Source organism: Lepidochelys kempii, chromosome 3 (assembly GCF_965140265.1).
Source record: "Lepidochelys kempii isolate rLepKem1 chromosome 3, rLepKem1.hap2, whole genome shotgun sequence".
Classification (NCBI taxonomy): domain Eukaryota; kingdom Metazoa; phylum Chordata; order Testudines; family Cheloniidae; genus Lepidochelys; species Lepidochelys kempii.
The window spans coordinates 135,956,951-135,981,106 of record NC_133258.1 but is presented as its reverse complement, the minus strand read 5'-3'; the positions used below and the strand labels follow the sequence as shown (position 1 = coordinate 135,981,106).

The 24,156-nt window shown below is 37.7% G+C and overlaps 1 protein-coding gene across 17 annotated transcripts in view; it reads right to left on the bottom strand.

Annotated features, from left to right (window-relative positions):
* The window catches only part of RYR2 (ryanodine receptor 2), a 709,125-nt gene that overhangs the window by 110,218 nt on the left and 574,751 nt on the right, over positions 1-24,156 (bottom strand). For 11 of the 17 annotated variants that reach the window (XM_073338185.1, XM_073338183.1, XM_073338188.1 and 8 more), the window contains 7 exons: positions 23,282-23,416; positions 14,202-14,314; positions 12,631-12,727; positions 4,415-4,518; positions 3,627-3,678; positions 3,426-3,479; positions 2,585-2,608 (listed from right to left, as the gene is read on the bottom strand). In XM_073338185.1, coding sequence (XP_073194286.1) covers positions 2,585-2,608; positions 3,426-3,479; positions 3,627-3,678; positions 4,415-4,518; positions 12,631-12,727; positions 14,202-14,314; positions 23,282-23,416 — 579 coding nt within the window. The remainder of the gene's footprint in view (positions 1-2,584; positions 2,609-3,425; positions 3,480-3,626; positions 3,679-4,414; positions 4,519-12,630; positions 12,728-14,201; positions 14,315-23,281; positions 23,417-24,156) is intronic. The other 6 variants (XM_073338186.1, XM_073338194.1, XM_073338191.1 and 3 more) reach the window with 1 other exon arrangement.

Below are 24,156 nucleotides of genomic sequence, written 5' to 3'. Positions count from 1 at the left end.
AAAAACCTTGAAACACCTAAACATAGAGGGGAACCTTGAGCTGGAATTTGTGTTATGTTGATATTAGTTTCTTTGTTGATAAAGTCAAGTCCCTGGGATTTGGCGAGTTTGACTCTATAAAGTGTGTGCAGACTTTATTTGTAATAGGGCTGTACCTAGAATGTGTGTAAAACTGATGAATAAATCACTGAACCAAAATGAGAGATTTTAGAAAAATAAAATTGACTAGATAATAGAAGTGACAACTGGGGGTGTCTAAGTACCTTAATTTCTATATACAAAGCCTCTGGCAAGAAATCAAATTCAATGTGTGGATCATTTCAATGGGACGAACCTTAGTTACATAAAATAAATTTGAGAGAGAACCTCTTCTTAAAATGCCATACAAAAGTCTCAGGATAATGTCTCCTTCAGCTATCAAGATAATCAACAAGTGAAACAAATTCTCCTCCAGATATACATACTGGGCTCACATTGAAGTAGATGGAAGTTCATCATGCAACATGGGAAGGCAGAATTTGGCTATTAGTTCCCCACCTTTTTACAGCCCTTAACAGGCAAGTTTTCTGCATCTTACTCTGTTGGCCAAAAATCACTCACATTCTATTAACGAAATCTTACTAATGAAAAATAAATTCCAAGGGAGCAAATGCAAGAAGTCTGCATGCCAATATTGCACTGGGGTGCAGACAGACACTTACTAAGGCCTGAACATCATTAGAGCGGGTTTATATTCTGACCTGTGTGCTGCTCATACAGAGGCCCCAATATAGATTATTCATGCCAAAAAGCAAGAGTAAACTGCACAGGACATGGGCTGACCATGTCCCTTGACTTAAAGCTCTGTCAAAGAATGACCCTTCTGAGGTTCTGATTGAGAAGGAATTGCAGAGAGTTGAACATCAACCACATTGTACTGTCACTATTTTTCCAGACCCACAGAACATGGAATCAGTGGACGACATTCAATATTGGGATCCTAATCAGACAACTGTATTTCTAAGCCTTAACATTTCCTCTTGTCCTGCAGGAAAGGAGTGTGGGTATTTTAGAATTTATTGTTTCCTTGCTTTTGTGGGTTTGTGTCATGCATGCTGTAGGTGTATCAACTGCACCTGCTTCCACACAATGTTTTTTGTGTATTAGTTTCCTAGGCTTTTTTAATGCTTTATTTAGTGGTGATTAGACAAAAGCGTGCAGACTTGTGGGAGGAAGAAATGCAGCTGATCATGGAGTATATTTTATCTGTCAGCACCTATGAATAAACTTTCATGTATTAGCAGCTGCACAAAAAACTCCCTCTTTTGTAAGATAAAATCTGACAGAAAAACATAACTCCCGATGGAGCAGGTTGTATGTGCTCTCAGTCCCATCATGTGGCTGGAGTCCTGTGCCTGCTGCCAGGAGCCCAACCATCAGTCATGTGCATTCCTAGTCCCAATCAATCATCAGATTTGTATGCACCGTGCATAAACTTGAAGTTATCAGGAAAACAGCAATTAAAAATGGCCCTAAATCCAACAATCAAATTACCTCTTACTCTAGATCTACCCTGGACACACCAATCTAGCAAGTTTTTTGTAGATAGACAAAGTTTTTTTAAACAGATTTCAGTCAACAATGAAAAGTAAGACTGCCAAGCAAAAACTTCAGCTGGAGCTGAAATACAAAGTCTTCTGTTAAAAATGTATGAAGAGAAATCATACAAAGCCTATGTAGGAAATTCAATGAGCATAAAAACTAACTCTATGTGAAGTTGCACACCACCTGGCTACACACTTTTTGAGAAAAACAGAAATAAATGCCCCGTTTTAAGCTCATTTTAGATTGAAACCCTAACTATAGAGTTTCTACCTGGTGCCCCATAATGAAAGATAACAACCACCAACCATTTTCATTGAACATGTTACAAATATTTTAGATTAAATGACCAACAGTCACTTAATCTACAATTCTATATTTAGATCTTTCAATTAGTGGAGAATTCGGAAAAAGTGTCAATTCACTCCAAAGAATTTAAATTGCAGAAAAGGTAACACACTTGATATTAGGCTGTGACCATTGGAACGACGACTTTGTTGGAGGAATCCTGGATTAATATGATGCCACACAAAGTTGGCTTGTTAAAAGAAAGCAAAAGTATGACAGTATTCCCTTCCGATCTGAAGAAGAACAGTTTCAACTATAGAAATTAAAGAGTGATAACTGGAAAAGAAGGAAACTGACATTTCTTGGAATAATGCCAGCAATCATTTTTTTAAAAGTACCATTGGCAAGAATATTAAGATAATATGAAAAAAATAAAAAATAAGTCAAAGGTCATTCCATTTTCCCTAGAAGGGAAAAATGTTTTTTGTATTTAATGGGGTCAAAAAGTTTCATATTAATCAATCCTTGAAGTTTTAAGATGAATACATTTTTGTTCAAAATGAAGGGTGCTGTGAAGATAAGTTATGCGAAAGCTGAAAATAGTTAGAAATATTTTAGACCTTTTACATGAACTTATCCAAGATGTTGGATCTAAAAGCTAAAAGTCACAAAATTAGACCCAGACAAATACACACACTTTTTTTTTTTTTTTTACCTTGCTGCGTTGTGATCCTGTGACCTTAAGGAAGGGTGAGGACAAGAAGTGAAATAGCAGTAAGAAAAAATATCCAGAAATATTTTGCAGATAAGTGATTGATCAAACACATATGCAGATCTCCTGTCTCTCATTTCTGTGCTTTAGTCACAAGACCATGTGCCCCCTCATATAGTAATCACGATTACAAAGTCAACATTAATCTACAGTAAACGTAGAGTAGTGTCTGAGTTAGTGCAGTTATTTCCTATTCTAAACATCGGAAATAACATGCTACCTGTGGATAAATATTGACCTTTTCTTAACAGTCATTGCTCTATAAACAGAGATGCAAATAATGTACTAATTACTGCTTCTATATATATGATATTATTGCAATAAACACTATTCTTTCAATATTTCTTACCCATCCAAACTCAGTCACCATTGAAAATCTTGTCAGACAGTTCTCATCAGAGTTTCAGAATGATTTGTGGTTCAGGATAGCAATTGAACTGTTACATGTTTGTCCAAATGGACTCTTTTAAGGTTCACTCATCAATTTTATATATATATATATATATATATATATATATATATATATATATATATATATATATATATATATATAAAATGTGTGTGTGTGCTTGTATGTATATAATTATGTAACACTATCTTTTCTCTTTCTGTTTTACTACTATGAATCTGATTACTCATATTTGTTAATCCATCTTGTGACATGCAGTTCATTTACATAATAAGTTGCAGGAAGCCATGAAGCAAGAAACATAAATGTCAGTTAGAAGCTATGGAATAATGTATAATATGAAACAAGAAACAAAAAAGAGGACTTCAAACTTACTTCAAAACTCTTCACTTCTTCTTCACCATCATCATCCTCTTCATCATGACAGCTCTGAGACCATGTAAAAACAAAACATTCACAAATAAAGTTTGCTTTAAAAAAAAAACATGGCCACAGCTTGATATACACCAAAACTCTTTCAATCTCCCTTACATTCTCTTATTAAAAGGTAAATGCAAAAGATGGGGAAAAAGTTACCTTTGCCATAATGTCAGCATATGCCATATACAAGTAATCTTCCTCCAGTTTGCTAGGGAATAGAAGGGAAGAAACACTGTAACCATCAATGTAATACAGCATCTCCATAAACAATTGAAAACCTCAAATATTCAGAAGAGGACCAGAAAATTGAACATTTTTAAATAATTCTAGTTTCCAAGAGCACACCTTTTAAATAGGGTGTCCTGATTTTTGTTTTTAACCTCCTTTAATTTTTTATAAGGGTATTTCTACTCTCTTGTTAATTATAAGGGTCTTTTCAGGAAAAGAATGAACTAATAAACTAATACAGGCTGAACAGTGAAATTGACTACACAAATAGAGCTGAACAAACTGAAAACACAATTTTTTTCTAACTTCTTTAGTTGTAGGATTGTGAGGAGTTACTTCTAGCTATATTGTAAATCCAGCATTTTCAGATAACATAATTTTCAAGCTGTGGGTATCCCTTTCAATGTGGAATACAGACATTACTGAAGACACCATGGGACAGATTTTCAACAACAACCATAAATGTGACATTGACATTTGTAGGCATATCTGTTTGTTTGCAGAAAATTCTATGTACCCGCTTCTCAGTTATGGTAAGGCCTCTCTGGCAATATAATAAAGAATCAGGTCTCACATGTGCGGTCACATGCAAATCTGTCAGTGCTTGCTTAGCACTTTGAATATGTGACATATTGCATGGCAAAGAGATGCAATTTAAAAAATGGAAGCAGCTAGAAATTTTGCAAAAATTTCACAGCCCCTAACACCAACATTACCATTTTTCAGTTAAGGCTGTTCGACTGAAAAGCAGAATAAGCTGATGCAGCGGATCAACTCTTTTAATGCCTTCATCCTCCTCTGGTGGCTCCGCTCCAGGTTTCTGTGGAGAAAGAAAATTGGAATAGAAAAAAATATGTGCATTCTAAGTTATTTGTTGTGAAATCTGTCAGACTGTGAAAGTCGTATTAGATATACTATAATAATACATATCATTTGGGCTCTTTGAATACATGAACTGAACCTGTCCTAGATAGCGAGGATTTAAAAGTCCAGCTCCATGGAGTACCTTTGGGAACGGGTAGGCTAGGATCCTGAACACACTCAAACCATGAAAGTCCACAGCCCTGGATCACCCCATTCCTCATAAAAGCTACCCCCCCCCCTTTCCTGGATACCACCCCAAACCCTGCCACTGCTGTTTTCAGGATTAAGTTGGGGGGTAGCCTGAACACAGTATGGGCTACCACCCTAAGGCTGACAAGGCACTAACTATCTGCTCTACCTTACTGTAACCGCCTGCCTCAGCAGAGTGAAGAATTTTTCCTTGTTCCTACTACTTTATGGTGATTATTGTGACCTGCCAACCATGCTGCTTCTTGCTCCCTAAAGAGCCTGATGCATTGTGCAGTGGGGGAGGGGCTGTAACCCAAACTTGCAGGCCTCCCCATCATTTTAAGATGGGTGATTTCATGTCTACCAATAACACTCTTCAAGTTGGCAATGGTGGATTCTTTGACTAGTCCACATTCTTACTGTTAATGTAGATTTTTCTTCTCCTCGCTTTAAAGCTCTACATTGGCCCAAGTTTTTACATGCTTAGAAAAGGGCATCTTTGTCTGGTTGGTAATTTTTTCTTTTAGGTTTACACTCCTCTAGGGCTGACTTTTCTTTTAACAATTATTAATAAAGTGGCAGTTACCAGAGCAGCCCCTGAAGGTTTGGATTTGAAAGTATCTTCAAAGCATAATATTTAACCTGGTTTTATGGCCCTCCATGAATTAGTAGAAAGCCAACTTTCAATTTGCCAGCATAGTACTTCAGATAGTTTCAGTCTGCAAACCAGGGGTCCCCAAAACTGTAATATGTTGACCATCAGTGTTCCAGAGAACACTTGGTGGTGGTTCAAGGAGAACTGCCTAAGCACATAGTGCTGGATCCTCCTTGTTTCCACCTGCTCAAATACATTAAATTACAGATAAAAATATGCCCAATGCATAGCTGAGATTAATATTCCAAGTCAACAATTGTTGCCACAGGCATGTTATTTGATCACAATAGGAGGGGGTTGGCCATATGATGATTGCAAGGAGATTAGTGTTCAAAAGATTGTCTCTCTGTTAAGTGGCACACATTATGAAAAAGTTTGGGAATCCCTGCTTTAAACTTCAGGAAAGAAATCCTCAAGGAAAATACACTGGAACCCTATTTTACTCTGAGATATACCCGTGCAACTCCCATTGAAGTCAAAGAGAAGTGAGTAGCACATTGGGGCAGAATAGAGCAAATTCTATTTTAAACAACTTTGATTATATATGAACACTTTCACATTTCCCTTCCTTTGGTCTTTATTATTGAGGGTATCTGCTGATAATTAATCTACTCCTGAGATTTATAAGAACTTATGTAAATCTTTTTTGAACCCCATTATACTTTTGGCTTTTACAACATCCCCAGAAATGAGTTCCACAGGTTGACTGTACAATGTGTGAAGAAGTACTTCTTTTTGCTTGTTTTAAACCTGCTGCTTATTAATTTCATTGGGTTATCCTGGTTCTTGTGTTATGTGAAGTAGTAAATAACACTTCCTTATTCACTTTCTCCACACCATTCACGAATTTATAGACCTCTATCATATCCACCCTTAGTTGTGTCTCTTTTCAAGCTGAATAGTCCCAATCTGTTTACTTTCTCCTCACACGGAAGCAGTTTCATATCCTTAAATGTTTTTATTGTCCTTCTCTGTACCTTTTCAAATTCTAATATTGTATTCTGAGATGGGGCAATCAGAACTGCACACATATTTAAGGTGTAGATTTATATAATGGCATTATGATATCATATGATTATGATATTTTCTGTCTTATTATCTCTTTCCTAATGGTTTCAAATCCTTATTCCTTCGATAAATGTATAATCCTCTCTTTCTGACTGTGAAGCATGAATTCAGTTGGGGAATAAGGAATAGTAACCATTCTTATTTTTAAAACAAACACTGATCCAGTTTTAAAATGTCTTTAGTCACAAAGAACACACAGGATACATAAGCAATTTAAATGTAATTAGAAAGTATTTCATAGTTACTCACAAGGAATCAGTTGTTCACTTTTGACTTTTCAAAGAAAATGGGGACTTTCCCATACTTACAAATTAAAGCTGAAATTCACCTATGCAGAATTTCAGCAAGAGCTTAAGGATCACTTGAGACCACTTAAGACCTCAAAATAGGTGCTGGTCCTACACACAAAGGTGAATTTCACTCAGAGAGATTTTTCTCATATAATAATATAGTGAGTTACTAGTAGCTATATTTTCTATAACTTTATTAAAAAGATGAACACGCAGTATAAGTCTTCACTTCACCAAATTGCTTTTAAAAAGAGAGTACACTTTGTAAATTCCCACAGATAATTCTATTTTTCTAAAAGGAAGAGAGATGTAAGATCTAAACTGCTTTGTGAATTTGTTCCTGAAGATCTTACTCAGGCAAAATACCAGGTGACTTTCCATTATAAGGACTAAGGAAATCACCCTGTCAGGAAAAGGCAGCTAAGCCTGAAAAAGGACACCATATTAAATTCACAAACAACAATTGTCAATTTTCACTCCAAGAAACTCAAAGTACTTATGCGCATTCATAAACGTATCCTCACTGCTTCTTTGTCATCCTCATTATTCGTTTTACAGATGAGTAAATTGAAATATTAAAAGATCATGGGTGAGATTATCTGATCTGCTCCAGTCTCTTCGCAGAGGAGCTGGAAAGCCAGCTTTGACGGCTAGCTGTGGATTCCATTCTCGTATGGCACAGAGATGGCTTCTAGGCTATCCACTTCTAGCCCTTCTGGTATTGAGGTTGTGGCTAGGGTGCTGCTGCATTCCTGTTATCCCCAGCTAGTTTACCAGTCATTTGGGCAATAGCTAGCAGGTGTAGTTTAGAGCAGACCAAATACTGCTCTAAATTGTGTGAGTGATTGGATCAGTATTGAACTGGGCCAATTATCAGTGAGCTACAAATGGCTCATTCACAACTCGCCCCCCATTCAACTGTACCAAGTACTTACTGGATGTGGGTTTGGTTCCTACCTCGTCAAATATGGCAGTGCCTGTCTCATAATGCCTTTAAATTAGCCCATTTTCAGTGAAATAAGTCACCATTGTTATTATCCAGGACCAGGAGTGTGCACAAACGTTTAACAATACAAATCAGTGCTTACAATAGATAATTATGTCTGAATAATGCAAATTATAACTGCAGTCATATTTGATCATCATAGTGGCACTTTATTCTCTTTAATTAAATGACAACTTTCTATAACCCATGATTTCATCATCCAAAATACCTGCCTAAAGTTATAAAAACTGATCAAGCTAAAGAATGGAAGTTATATTCATTTTTTAATCCACGATATTGGATTTCAAAGGCCTACTACAAATTAAATGTAGGATCAAATTTACCAATGACTGTGTTAAGTGGAATTCATTGCATTATTATACTGTAGCATGGCAACAAGAACAAATGGATTTTCTGGTGTTTCTGGAATGCAAGGGTTCTTAATTTTCAATGTATTAATTAATAAAGTTTTGATTTATATTTATTTAAATCTAAAATTCACTACCTGTACAAACTTAACAAAAGTGGGCAAAACAAATACTCTAGGCATTATTTTAGGGAAGTTCTATGGCCTGTGTTATATAGGACTTCAGACTAGATGTTCACAGTGGTCCTTTCTGGCCTTGAAACGTATGAATCTATGAAAAAATTAATTGGGAACATTGTAAATTATAGTGTTTCTAAATATTGAAGTGCCACATAATATAAGTTGAGTTACACTAACATTAATTGATTCAGTATCATTCCTGTTAAATAACTGCACTCAGTAATAGTTCCTCAACATAGTTTATTGCCAGAAGTCATATAATATCTAGTGTATCCATATAAACACAGGTACATATATGATCTGTGTCTTTTTATTAAATATAGGAACAGTGTTTTTTGTAACAGTAAATTAAAAAAAGGAGGGCATGGTATGCCATCTGATTTAATTTCAGATAAACCCCCATTTGTAGTAGGGCACCACAGTCAAAATGTTAAAAAATAAATTCAAAATCTCATAATTTATTTTTGTGATACTTTTCAATAAAAGTAAACTTTTCCTTGCTACAGCGTGACCCTGGTGAGAGACTTCAGGCTGAAACCAACATTGTCCTTCTCTTTGTGAAGGGAGCGGCACCCTGAAATGTACTGATGCTGATATCATTACCTCATACATTAAAATGTGACAATGTTGAAACATTCACAAGAGGAGAAAATGCAGCTGTGGCCAAATTGCTAGTGTCATCCTTTCAATGTAGGGCTGTGCTTTTCTTTTGGGTTTAGCAGTTGTGGCAACTCTGTCAGACTGGAATAATCACAATTTGAACAGCAAAATGTTGGCCCATCCGTGGAATTTTAAGAAGCCAGGGAATAAGGGGCAAGAAAAGGTGAATTCCATTTCTATTATTGGAGGAAATAAAGTAGAAATACTGATTTCCTTTCATGAGAAATTTTCCAGATTACTTTGGTTTTTATAGCAAGTGTCTGACACCCTTGGTTGGCCTTCTGCATGTGAACAGGGTGCCTGAGCCTGCAAGGAGCTTCTAAGATTGGGAGACTGTATTGTAATTTACGGTGCTAACTTCAGCAGTTCCTTCCTCCTCCTACACCAGCCAGCAGAAAGGAGCTGGCATGGATGGAATGCATGCTGCCCTCTATTAAAGGGCACTGCAGGAGCCAATCTGCTTTGTGTTCCCCAAAAGGCATACTGGTGTGAGCCTTCTAGCCATCTGCTGGCACAGAGTTTATTTTGATCTTCCCAGAACATACACACATATCATGCTGAGATGAGGAGGAAAGGTGGCTAGATAGTGAAGAGAGAGCCTTTCATGTTATTTTAAGTTAGTTACTGTACCAGATGTCTGCATACACACCCACACACTGCTGCCACAAAACTGTCACTTCTTGCAATTTTGGGGAATGTCTCTGGGGTCACAAAGTAGTTCTGACAGCAAGGGTGAGTGTAAAGACTTTCTGTTATATATTTTGGTTAATTCATCTATGAACATTTTGTGTTTTCTTTTTCCAAGCCCTTACAGTTATTTTTTCTTTCCCCTTCTATTCTCCAGGCCATTTTGCCCTGCTTTTTTAATTTTTGAAAATACATGGGGGTGGATATCATAGAAATAAACTCGTACATGAAATAAATATCACCAGGGGGTGTCTATTTCCAGTCTTTCTCTTGGTCAGTGAATGAATGTTGCAGCAGGAGCCCCCTCCCCCACCCAAGAAGATGTGCTTCTGTGCTCTCTCCTGGATGCAAGGTTAGTTGCACATAAGTGGATTTGAGTTTTAAAGATTTTGCAGGAACAGTGGATGTCAGGGCACAGCATGTTCAGTAGTTCAGAAGTTGAGCAGTCTGCAGTTAGGCTGTGTGTATTGCGAAAAACAACTACAATAATTTATCCATTGTTTACTTCCAAAGATCAGGAACAATTCCTTAAGTGTTCTTTCTAGAGGTTTCCATTTGTAATCATTTTAAAGAGGCACTAGCTGCTATTAAATGCATTACCCTCTTTGTGTATGTGAATTTATTAAGAGTTATGTCTGTAATAAAAAGATTTTTTCAAACTCTTCTGTGCTCTCATCTGTCTAGGGAATATAACTAACAGCATGAGGCCAAAATAGACAGTCAAGTCACGGAACACTATACACACAAGGGAGAAAAGGCCCAACATTATGCATAGGTGGAGGAAGCAAGGACCAGTTATGCATGGAGAAGGGTCTAATTATGTTCTAATCACTCTAACATCTTCTACTCTTTAGTTTATGACAGGTTTCAGAATACCAGCCATGTTAGTCTGTATCCGCAAAAAGAAAAGGAGGACTTGTGGCACCTTCGAGACTAACAAATTTATTTGACAGGTTTCAGAGTAACAGCCGTGTTAGTCTGTATTCGCAAAAAGAAAAGGAGTACTTGTGGCACCTTAGAGACTAACCAATTTATTTGAGCATGAGCTTTCGTGAGCTACAGCTCACTTCATCGGATGCATGCCGTGGAAACTGCAGCAGACTTTATTTATACACAGAGAATATGAAAAAATACCTCCTCCCACCCCACTGTCCTGCTGGTAATAGCTTATCTAAAGTGATCATCAGGTGGGCCATTTCCAGCACAAATCCAGGTTTTCTCACCCTCCACCCCCCCACACAAATTCACTCTCCTGCTGGTGATAGCCCATCCAAAGTGACAACTCTTTACACAATGTGCATGATAATCAAGTTGGGCCATTTCCTGCACAAATCCAGGTTCTCTCACCCCCTCACCCCCCTCCCAAAAACCACACACACAAACTCACTATCCTGCTGGTAATAGCTCATCCAAAGTGACCATTCTCCCTACAATGTGCATAATTAAGGTGGGCCATTTCCAGCACAAATCCAGGTTTTCTCACATCCCCTCCACCCCCATACACACACAAACTCACTCTCCTGCAGGTAATAGCTCATCCAAACTGACCACTCTCCAAGTTTAAATCCGCTTTTGTGAGCTACAACTCACTTCATTGGATGCATTAGAGAGCTGTAGCTCACAAAAGCTTATGCTCAAATAAATCTGTTAGTCTCGAAGGTGTCATAAGTACTCCTTTTCTTTAGTTTATGTCATTTTCCAGCTTCTCATAACCACAATAGATCCTACCAATAAAAAAAAATAGGGAAAGAGAAATGCCTGACATTAAAGTGTTAAATTTGTGATACTTGAGCACAGGAGGTTATATGTGTTTAGACTCTGAATAGACTGGCTGTCTAATCCTCACAAAATCACAGTTAATCACGTAATAAATTAAGGCTTTTTTGGGGTTAATATCTTATTATATTATTCTATTCATTTCTCTTTTTAACAATACTTCTGCAATATTCTGTTTCTCAAATTCTGGATAATCTTCAGAAATCTTCGGAATTGCTCAAAGCTATTAAAGACAATATCTACAAAAATCATTGTTAAAATATGCTTTTCAACTGTATGTTATCTTATGACTATATTACAAAAAGTGGAGAAATTTAATTTGTTGTTATAAAGTTGCTGAAAGCTAGATTCTGAACTGATTATTTTTAAATAGCCTGTTGTAAACAATTATTGTAGACAAGCAAGAACATTGTTAAATATTTTCTTGTTTTTATAACCACTGTCCAGTGAATTGCAATTCTAACCTAATCAGGAACATTTTATTTTACGCTGACAATGTAATGCATTGCACAAAAAGGGATCTACAGAAAACTGACTTCAACAAAACTAACTAGTTTTTAAAACTTAGGCAAAAAACAATTTTCCTGCCTACTACTAGTAGAAATCTCATTTACAGTTTGGCAATTTACTGATCGTATTCCCTCTTCTGTTTCAATCTTTGTCTGCTTTCAAAACAGTTCACAGTCTCTCTCAGCATAAACTCAAAACAGTTAAAATTAAATTAAACATTTTATTTCTTAATAATAGCAGCTCAGTTTTCCTCCCTTACCTTTGTGTATATAGAGGGGACCCTTCACAAAATGTTACGACTCATACCTGACTTCAGTGTGCACTGCATTGGGCCCTCAGTGTGAAAGATGGGGCTGAGCCATCTCCTCAGGACTGGTGCCCTTCACCCAGGCCCTACAGAGTGGGAGGAGGCTCAGCAGTGGACAAGAATACAGAGCCTATTTGCCGATGGCTCCCAGGATCTGACGGGTTTGGAGTAGGAACCATGGCCTTTTCTGCAGGGCTCAAGCTCTCCCTCCCTAATAGATTTCCTTTACCTAAGCAACTTCTGTGGGTGCTCCTAAGGCAAGGTCTGGTCGGGGCCAATCCTAATACCCTGGTTTTATATTTTGTTCTTTTCCCTTAAATTCCTGTCTGTTCATTACACATGATTATCAATAAATATAATCTACAATCCCATTATCCCTGCACCCAGAACATACTGCTAAATCTTCTATCAGTTTATCTTCAAAGTAATGCTCTTCTGTTTCAATCCAAGACTTTTCGTAACCTTGAAGAAAGAGATTGACAGCTCGGTGCCTAAAAAAAGCATATTTAAAACAAAACTATTAATCTATCAAAAGAAGCTTTGCTCAATATAAATTCATCTTATTCAGAGAATTGTGCAGCTAGTACAACAACCACTTGCACAGGGGGGGTAATATTTCCTGGTAAGACCTGTCAAAAAATATCCCTTTGTTTAATTAAGACTGCCCTAGAATTTTCAATGATGTCCCCTGTTCAAAAGTGTCTGGCATTAAAAACATCTACACAAACTAGCATCAGAATTTCAATAAATTATTCCGAGATCTAATCATTCAAGTATCTTTTGAAGCAATTAAAAATAGTAATAGAGAAATGCAATCCTTTCAGCAACGATGATCTTGTGGGATTCCATTAGTGTGTTTCATCTTGACTGTAAAATTTTCATTTAACACTATACTGCTGGGACCAGCAGCCATGGATGACTTTTTGTTTGGACTGGTGGCCAACTAACTGTATTTTTAATTTTCACGATTAAACTTGCATATTCAAAATCATAAATTAATTTATTCCAAACTAAGTAAAATTAAATCAATGCAGAGTAAAGTGAATTTCGCACCATGTTTTTATTTCAGAGATACTTGCAAGATAATAAGCAAAAACAAACTTTTTGTGTTTATAATTGAATCAACGGCGTATACCCAACAGAATAATCTTATGAATCCCCTCATTCATTTCAGCAATCATTTTCAAATGTTTGGGGTGAATGAAGAATGAAACAGAATTAACAAAAATATACAAGTCCAGTATGCACATATGCAGAAGCCCACTGAACCACTTTTAAAAAGTAAGAATAAATTAGTGGCAAAGGTATCTCAGCCCCTATATCTAACAGTAGTTTCCTTTTAGAAGCAGGTACATAAGGCCAGAATCAACCCAATGTGACAGCCCAAACCATTGCCACCTTCCCTGGGGCGGAACCACAGACTCAGCCTCTGCAATTGTCATTGCTTTTGTGCTTGATACAGAATTCCCTTTTCCTGACTGAGCTTGGCAAGAGGCCAACTGATTTCTTGGCAGTGGTAGCATGCTGTACAATGGACACACACATTCTAGAAATACTTTTAGCTGGACTCGGCCAAACAACAATGTGTCTAGGGGAAAATCCTTCCTCCACAGCCACTGAGATTTCTCGAGTCATGGATTCTGAACTTCTGCTACACAAGGAGGAGTAGGGTACACAATCCTGCGTTTGGGCCATGAGCTCGATCATTGCATTTGGGTGTAAAAGCAGACCAATAGGAAAGAAATTTATACCCAGAGGAATGTAACAGAAGGGTTCACAGAGAAGGGAAAATCATGATCAGCTTTTTTTCACTTAGCACTTTTAGCAGCTCTTTTCAAAAGACGTATGACAAGAATGTAATAAATCATTGTAAATTTTCATTTCGGAGATAAAAACAGAAAGCAACATTATAGAACCTTGGTATGTGTATTTTCCTTTGTTTGAAGCTTGCCACTTCATTCTTACCTTGGCAGATTATACAATGGAGCCATTCTAAAGCAGGCCACTACTGCTCTTTTTCTCTGTTTGGACAGCAGTTTGTGCCACACTGCCTTTTTGGACCTCTGAGGATGCTCAACCTGGTAGACAAATTACACAATGAAAAGTAAACAATGCTTCTTTTCCTTGACTGACTTTTAATAAAAAACTAACCGGGGCACAGTCAGAGAACAGATAACAGAAAGTAACTGGCAAAAATGTTTTCTACACATTATTCAAGTGACCAGACAAATATTATGTGACCGACATGATTCAATGTCCCGTCTGGACTCTGCATTATTTTCCTCCTTTATTCTTACCCTAACCCTAGGCCATTTGAACTAGAGATTAGTATGTCACTGAGGCCATCTCTCATGTAATACTGGAATTCAATGAAAAAGAAATTACTTTTACTTATGTTTAAAATGTCTCTGTTTATACTCCTCTAACTACACTTGCTGTGGCTGGCATTGACAAGTAATGAACTTATCTATCGATCCCAATAACCCTGTATCCCCTTCCTTAAGCATGAATGGTCAGGATGAACATAGGGTGACCTAAAACACCTCAGTTGTGCCTGTGAATGCTGGAAATTAACATAGCTTTCTTTGTGACATATCAGTTAACATTTTCTCCTAAAACAATTATTTTATTCTACTCAAAACTATGTAATTCTTACTCAAGAATCTATTTTTTTTCCCATGGACCACCAATTCAGACAGAGTCATCATGCTGTTTGACTGTGCGCCAGTGTATTCAGTTTCCCTACCTCCTCACATCATCAAAAAGGACAATGGAAGTTAAATGTCACCTTAATGAAAGGTTTGATGCTCTCATGCATAATAAAGGAAACTATAGTACTTTGAAATGCATGACAATGAGAACATTTTTAAGGATACAAAACTGAATTTAGGGAAAGCAGTTATTAAACAGTATTTTATTAGTTTAGTGACCCATTCAAAATAAATAAAACTCACAAACAACACACCTAGCAGCTGTGAATGGAATCACTTAATTTAACAGGCAAAGAAATCACAGGGCATCCACAGCACAGTGGAGAAGAATTAATCTCAGTGAAAGACAGATTAAAGGCCACAGCCCCTTCCAAAAGAATGAGTAAAGTGAACCAAAGTTGTTATGAGAAAGGGTATGAAACAAATCACTCTGTTGCATTCATACTGAGAACCACAAAACAAAATGAAGCCATCAGAGCTATTAATACTCAGCCAAGCACACCCCAATGTGAAACTCATTAATAATATATTTACAAACTACAATAAAACTCTCTATACTTCCCAAACAGAAAAATCTCTGGCGCATTTTAGAAGATTGCTGGAAGTAAGAAAAATAGAAAAAATTAGACATGCACGAAAGAAAAAAACCTGATGGCACCTCCCTGCAGATGCAATAGGCAAAGCTTTCTGCATAATGACATCTGGAAAGCACTGGGATTTGCTGGGCTATAACGAAGTACCATAAAAATTAATGGAACTGATTGCTCCCATGGCTAATATTTTTCACACAAGATTAAAGAAATGGAACTACCCATTTAAATGAGGGAAGCAAATGTATATGAAATACATAAAGAGAATAAAATACACAAGGCCATACAATGAAACATAATATGAATTTAAAGAGAAATGCATTAGAAAATAAGAGCAGGGATGTATGCAGACTGATCAGTTTAAAAAAATACACAGATTTCTTTTAGGGCTGAATGGTAAAGGGCAGCTACTGGTGTGAAGGAGAGAGAGTCTCAAATAATGATCTCAGTGGATCCAAAACAGGATGTGATTTGGGTTTTACAGTTACTTTAGTGTAGGAGTGTTAGAAAAATTTAAAGTAACAGAGAATCCCAATTCAGCAAGGTTCCTTAGTCTCTTGACATCCATCGGACTATTCACTTGTTTAAAGTTAGGCTGTGCTTAAGGGCTTATGTACACAAACATTTAGTTCCTGGCAAGTTGCAGTACGAATCTACCATGCACTAGCCTGTCATGGAATGTCTACATAGACCCTGCTAATACAACTGTTTGTTAGTGTGCTTTGATCTTCTGTTTCAAAGAGAACTAGATCAAAGTGAATTAACAGATTGTTAAAAGGCATCAGCAGGGTTCATGTGGACAGTTAGTCCACAGCAAGCTAGTGTGAGGCAGGTTCACACCCCAGCTGGCCATGAATTAATTGTTTGTGTAGATAAGCCCTGAGTAATTTGCTGAAGTGGGACCAGAATTCACATTGATTAGTAGAGTGTTTGCAGGATCAGGCCATAAATGGATACAGATACTAAATCTAACTAATGTGCATCATGAAACCAAACTCCTGAACAGAGAGAATTCATTGCTAGACGTTTTTGGCCAGTTCCAGTCAACGTTGTACAGACTGAGCTGTGCAATGTACATTCAGTGGACCAGAGAAGCTTACCACTTATATCTACTTTAAGCGGAGCATGGTAAATTAAGTGGGGGAAATAGATTCTCAAATATAATCCAGTGAATGAAAAATGCGTGAAGAGTCCGTATTTAGAATTTTCAGTTACTCCTATTGCCTCAGTCAGGAACAGTGAGACTTCAGTGAACCCCCAGTCCACGTCAAGACTGGACAGATATAAAAGTCCCTCTTGGGTCCTATACCATGCACAGCTTGACCTCACTAGAGAATGTGGGCTATAGTTTATTATCTATTACAATGTTAATAAAAAAAGGTCACATGAACTTATAATATAAAGCAAAATACTAGAAAACAAGAGAATATAAATACTGGTTGGATTCTAAGGTGGGCAGATCCCAATGGTGAATTGTGTGACTTTGCACATGCCGCTCAATCTCCAAGGGTACAATCAACTCAGCTAAACACAGGAAGAAGACAAGAACTTGAAGAAAACCAAATGTCTGTGATTACGTTTGCTGAAAAAATTTTAAAATATTATTGAAACAAAGAGGGAAAGTTATTGTGGTTAAATTTGAAATGCTGAAAATTCCCAAACTTTCATGAGAAGTCACCAAGATAACTCATCACAACTCATCATTTTGAATTACATTGTAATAAAGAAAATTACTATTACCAGTAGTTGTTTCTAATAGCTGCCTCTCTGATCTCAGGAGATAAGTTACTATAAAAGATTCCCACCCTTGGGTCCAATTTTTCAGAATAAAGCTACTGAATACTCTCCTAGTTCTAATTTTAAAGCTACTACACTGCCTCATCAAAAAGTAGTATCTACTGAGGAACAGCTATGGTCCCAAATGCCTTTAATAGTCAACTCATTTTCTGAGGAAAGTAATGATAAATATCACCAACACTGCAGGGAAAATAGATGGGTGAAATGGGTGAGTAAATTGGCACCCAGTATAATAACTACAATAACTTCTGAGAACAAATATTACAGGTATTTTTCCTTTTTTCAAAGGTATTTTTTCTAATATAACCCTATTCCTGGGATCTAAAAAAAATGCAAGTAGTGCCCTAATATATGTTGCTATTAAACATAATAATAATAAAACTGAAACCAGAAACAGACATATTTTAATTGCATGTCAACTTAAGAAATATATCACTAACAGAAAAAATAACAAGATCAGAGGATTTTAATGATGAGAATTATAAAACACTTCTTAACAGATGTAAAAGATCATAGAATCATAGAAATGTAGGACTGGAAGGGACCTCAACAGCTCATCTAGTCCAGTCCCTTGCACTAAGTGAGGACTAAGTATTATCTAAACCAGTGGTTCGCAAAGCCGGTCCGCCACTTGTTCAGGGAAAGCCCCTGGTGGGCTGGATTGGTTTGTTTACCTACTGCGTCCGCAGGTTCGGCCGATCACGGCTCCCACTGACCGCGGTTCGCTGCTCCAGACCAATGGAGGGGGGTGGGAAGCGGTGCATGCCAAGGAACGTGCTGGCCGCCCTTTCCGCAGCCCCCACTGGCCTGGAGCGGCGAACCGCAGCCAGTGGGAGCCGCGATCGGCCAAACCTGCGGACGCGGCAGGTAAACAAACCGGTCCGGCCCACCAGGAGCTTTCCCTGAACAAGCGGCAGACCGTCTTTGAGAACCACTCATCTAAACCATCACTGACATGCGTTTGTCTAACCTGTTTTTATAAACCTTTAATGATGGAAATGCCACAACCTCCCTAAGCAATTTGTTCCAGTGCTTACCTACTCTTACAGTTAGGAAGTTTTTTCTAATGCCCAACCTAAACTGTCTTTGCTACAATTAAAGTTTTTTTCTTCTTGTCCTATTCTCAGAAGTACCAGGAGCCAGCTTCCTCCCTGGGAAGGAGCAGTTTCCTCCTCCCTGGTGGTGCTACTGCACTCTTCTCCAGCTAATGACTAATCACAGAAGCATCCTAAAAATGCATTAGCAGGGTATGATCTGAAAGAGCTGACGTACTTCCGGAACCAGAATTCAGGCCACGATGCTATCCAAGCAATAATTCTTTGTAACTATATAGAGAACTCTATGTGGTTTACCTGTAAATCTCCTGGACAGAAACAGATCTGAGGCTAGCTACCAACTCTGCCACTTTTGTGCGCGCGTTAACATACCCACTAGTTTCAGGCCTGTGAGAAAACTGCAGTGACTGATGCAGTCAGACTGCTATTTAGACATGGTTTCCCTGTATGCAGCTTGACCTATTGTAGAAGCAAAACAAAACACGATGTGGATTTTTGTGTAGTACACTCAAATGATTTTTCAACATCTAATTCGTAAAGAAGGACCTGCCAGATTGTGCATGATGACTTGGACAAACTGTTGGGGTTCGTGGGCTGCTGAAGATGAAATATTGTCATGCTCTTGGGAAGGAATTTCAGATGAATCTGTAACACTACCTAACTTCTGAAATTTAGCATAAAATCTATCAACTTGCAGGAGAGAAGCTCTTCCTGCCCTTTCAGGGAGCTGTGAGATCCCACCCCTTCTGCAGCCACGAGTTCAGCAAAGAAAGAAACTGCTGGGAGAGTACTCCCAGAAACTCAGCCATCAGGAACAGACGCAAGCAGCTGCAGGTGGTACAGCTGCCCTATGGGAAAAGAGGGGAGCTGAGACCCAGCTGGATTTACCAAGGTTATCTCAGGACCCAGACGCAAAACTGCAGGGAGATACCCAGTTCTGGGACAACAAAACCAATGTGGTCTCACTCCTTCCCACCAGTCATGGGAGCTTGCAGAAGAAAGAACCTCCTGAGAGGGGCCTCCCAGAAACCTGGCCAGCAGGAGCAGAGAAAAGCAGCTGCAGCAGGGACCTTTGGACCCTGATGACCTCATCAGTGCCTGATTGATTATTTCAGTTTTCACTCTGGACATCCTTTTCCCCAAGTGGCTGTTATGTACAACTCCTTCACTTACAGCCTCCTCACTTTAGCCTCACTACATCTGCCCTCCTTCTTCCCTGGCTCTCCTCTTTTCTCCTAGTCCCTTTACACCTCACTTCCATGTACCTTCTCCTTTCCTTCGCCTCCTTTTTTAGCGAACATTACATTTGTTAATCATCATTGTTCATTCTGCTTGTATGGTATATTCCTTTCCTCTTGTCTACTTAGACTGCTATCTCTTCAGGGATGAAATAGTCTCTTACCTGTGTTTTGTACAGTGCTTCTCACAATTTGTGAAAAACTGACAGGGGAAGCCAAGTGACACAAGAAGAACTCTACAGCCTGCAGAGTTAAGGACAGTAAGAAGGAGTTTTCAAGATATTTTAGGAACTAAAAGAATCCTGACAATGGTATTGGTCTATTACTAGATGGAAATGATAGAATTATCAATAATAATGCAGAAAAGACAGAAGTGTTCAATAAATATTTCTGATCCGTATTTGGGAAAGAGATGATATTCTCATCATATGATGATGATGATGACGACACCATTTGCATCCCACTACTACCTCCAGACAACGATAAACAGAAGCTATTAAAGTTAGCCATTTTTAATAAGCAGGTCCAGATAACTTGCATCCAAGAGTTTTAAAAGAGCTGACTGAGGAGATCACTGGACCGTCAATGCTGACTTTCAATATGGTTTGGAGCACTGAGGAAGTTCCAGAAGACTGGAAGTAAGCTAATGTTGTGCCAATTTTTAAAAAGGGTAACCAGGATGACCCAGGTAATTATAGGCCAGGGCAAGACCCTGGGCAAGATAATGGAGCAGCTGATACAGAACTCGAGTAATAAAGAATTAAAGGAGGGTTATGTAATTAATGCAAATTAACATGGTCTATGGCAAATAGTCATGTTAAACTGACTTGATTTTTTTTATGAAGTTACAAGTTTGATTGATAAAGATAATAATGTTGACGTAATATACTTAGACTTCTGTAAGGCATGTGACTTAGTAACACACATGTTGATTAAAAAACAATCATGTAAAATTAACATGACACACATCAAATGGATTAAAAACTGGCTAACTGATAGGTCTCAAAATATAACCGTAAATGGGGAATCACCATCAAGAAGGTGTGTTTCCAGTGGGGTCCCACAAGGATTGGTTCTTGGCCCTATGCTATTTAATATTTTTATCCATGGCCTGGAAGAAAACATAAAATCATCACTGAAAGTTTGTAGATGACACAAAAATTACAGGAGTGGTAAATAATGAAGAAGATAGTCACTGATTCAGAGTGACTTAAGAGTGCTTGAAAAACTGGGCACAAGCAAACACTATGCGTTTTAATATAGCTAAATGTAAAACTATGCATCTATGACCAAAAAAATATACACCATACTTACAGAATGGAGGACTCTATCCTGGGAAGCAGAGACTCTCAAAAAGATTTGGGGGTCATGGTGGATAATCAGCTGAACATGAGCTCCCAGTGGGATGCTGTGGCCAAAAGAGCTAATGCAATCCTGGGATGCATAAACAGGGGAGTCTCAAGGAGGAGTACAAAGGTTATTTTACCTCTGTATTTGGTGCTGATGTGACCACTGCTGGAATAGTGTGTCCAGTTCTGATGCCCACAATTCAAGAAGGATGTTGAAAAATTGGAGAGGGTTCAAAGAGCCACGAGAATAATTAAAGGATTAGAAAACATGCCTTATAGTCATTACAGTCAATAAATATCTACATGGGGAACAAATATATAATAATGAGCTCTTCAGTCTAGCAGAGAAAGGTATTGTAAGGATCCTGGGATTCATTAAATAACAAACCAGTGAATGAGTAAGGAATAAAACTTTTATTAAAACCTAAAGCGCATCCATATTGAACTACTGTACACAGTTACCCTTTGTTCTCAACCCCCTGCTTCCAGGGCACATTTCAAAATTCCTATATTCATAATACTGCCCCTTCTGAGGGAGCCTCTCTAAATTATAATATTTCACAAACATACCTCTAAAGATATAACATGACCCAATGGCTGGAAGTTGAAGATAGATAAATTCAGACTGGAAGTAAGGCATAAATGTCTCTTGGTGAGAGCAATTAACCACTGGAACAATTTACCAAGGATCACGGTGGATTCTCCACCTCTGACAATTTTTAAATCAAGATTGGATGTTTTTCTAAAAAATCTGCTCTAGGAATTATTTTGGGGAAATTCTTTGGCCTATGCTATACAGGAGGTCAGACTAGATGATCACAACAGTCCGTTCTGGCCTTGGAATCTACAATGGGCCCCAATCTCTGTTGGGTTCCCTCAGCACTAAAGCAATGCAAATAATAAAAAATAAATCAGTAGGTAAACCTTTAAACTCATTCACTATTCAAACTCATATTTTAAACTCTAAGTGTAAAGTCTTCCATATTATAAACTGGAAGCATACAGCCCAAAGGGAGGCTTCCTTCGCTGACCAAAAACTATGTATAGTGTAAATTATCCACAAAACCATCTACTAGCATTGAGGTCTCAGACACCTTTTATTCTTCCATGTCCCATCATTTGAAGTTATGATCTAGGGTCACTGAATTGTACATCTGTCCAGCATATACCCCCATTTTATGGGCTTTCTGGGCCAAACTCACCCAGAGATACAAGTGGCAAAAAGTGGTAGAGGGAGAAAGGATACGTACATAACTTAAGGAAGCCCCCAAAATGGGAGGTACTACAGTAAGGGCATAAGGGGAATGCACTCACTAAACATATCCCCTAGGCACTTTGCCAGTGGGCTTCAATGCAGACCCCAGCAGACATTCTCATTTGAATCCCCACTGGAGTGCAGCAGGCCAAACTGGCACTGAACAATGTAGTCTGTACTCATTTCTGTACCAGCAAGAGTGAATCTAACTCCTGTTTATTGAGTAACAGTTTGTGGAATTATTATCAGAACATAGCTTGTGTTGCCAAGCAGTTTGGATAATCAAGAGTTTATTGTATTTCACAGGAAATTTAATTATTTTTAAATGTACATATATTTACTCAGATTCATTTTACCAGCAGCCCTCACCTGGATTTTGAAAGTTATAACAGATACTTTATCAACAGGGTATCTCTTTTAAAAGCTATTTGAAAAAACAGTTTACAGTAATTAGTTCTTTAAGATTACAACAGGACAAGAAATCTATTGATAATCTGAATAGCCCAACTTCATATTAATACACAGCTTGTTACCAGAGGTTTGGGCAGTTTGAGATTAAGTATCCTTCTATGTAGAAAATCTACTGGGTCCAGGAAATACTAATGGGAACAAAATGAAAAATGTACTGATCTTGAGAAACTTCCATATTTTGTTATTTAACATAATGTTTATCAAATCATGGTCCACAGACCATTAGAAGTCTGTGGAGCATTTTTTGGTGGTGAATAGACAGATGGCTGGTCCGATAGTGCCAGCTAAAAGGCACTAAAAGAGTTAAAAATACACTTTCCTAATAATACTTTTCCAGGCAAACAATTGCTGGAGGTGCTGCAAGGAATTTATGTGATCACAAAGGATGAAGATTGCCAGAAGCTAATCTGTCTGTTAAGAGATGGTTCATACTATGAAAACATTTGAGATCCTCTGGTCTAAGCAGAGGATGCTTTCTTTAACCCACAGTTAAGAGTGTGAAACATTACCTGTGATTGCAAATACTTCCCATCATCTGCTTTTTAAAGTAGGATGTTATAGGACTGAAAAAAATCTAACCTGTTCCAGGTGGAAAAGTACATTAGCTATATGCAGAACTCTTTCCACGGTCTTCTCTGGATCTGAAGTATCTTCGGTCCTGTTTGGTAAATCTTTGTAAAGGGCCATCTGCCACCTAATGGCAGGATCCTCGAGCTGCAAGAACAAGATATTTCACACATAATCTAAACAAAGTACTCCAAACACAAGGGTCAAACAGTTTATGAAGTATTATTAACACTGCTTCTAAGACAACAGAAGGTCTTTTTCTTTTGCTAAACCTTTCCTTTTGAGTGTCTAACTGTAGCAGCTGGTACTGCTGTAATGTGGCACTGTTCCTTGTAAAGCAATGGGACAATGTATGCAAATAGAACTACTTGGCTACTGATTTGCTGAAAGTTTCTTGAACACTTAAAGGGGTCTAAAGAGATAATATACCAAGGAGGATGCCCAGTCATTAGGAACAAATCACCACCAGCAGAAAAGGTGATAAGCATTGTTTACATGGGATGTACAGCAAAATACTACGTTGTAGAGAAACTTTTATACGTTTGTCTCAACATCAAATCAAAGAGTACTGACTATGCTGCTGCATTTGGCACTGCTTAGCACTTCCAACTATACTGCTTTTCATTATGACTTTATTTATAGTCTTTGCACATTAGCAATGAACAAGATTAAAGATTTTTGACTTGCTTTTGTTTTCTTGAATTTTACCTTTTATCGTTAATGGCAAATTTCTAACATGACAGTAGTAAAATTAAAAAGATTAAAAGATTAAAAAATGTAGCCTGATGTACAAAGCAAAAGTGTTCTTTTCACTATTTGTTTCTATTTTAGATGTAATTTTAAGGGAAATAAGTAGTTTTCTGCATTTCAATGATTTGCAATTTTAC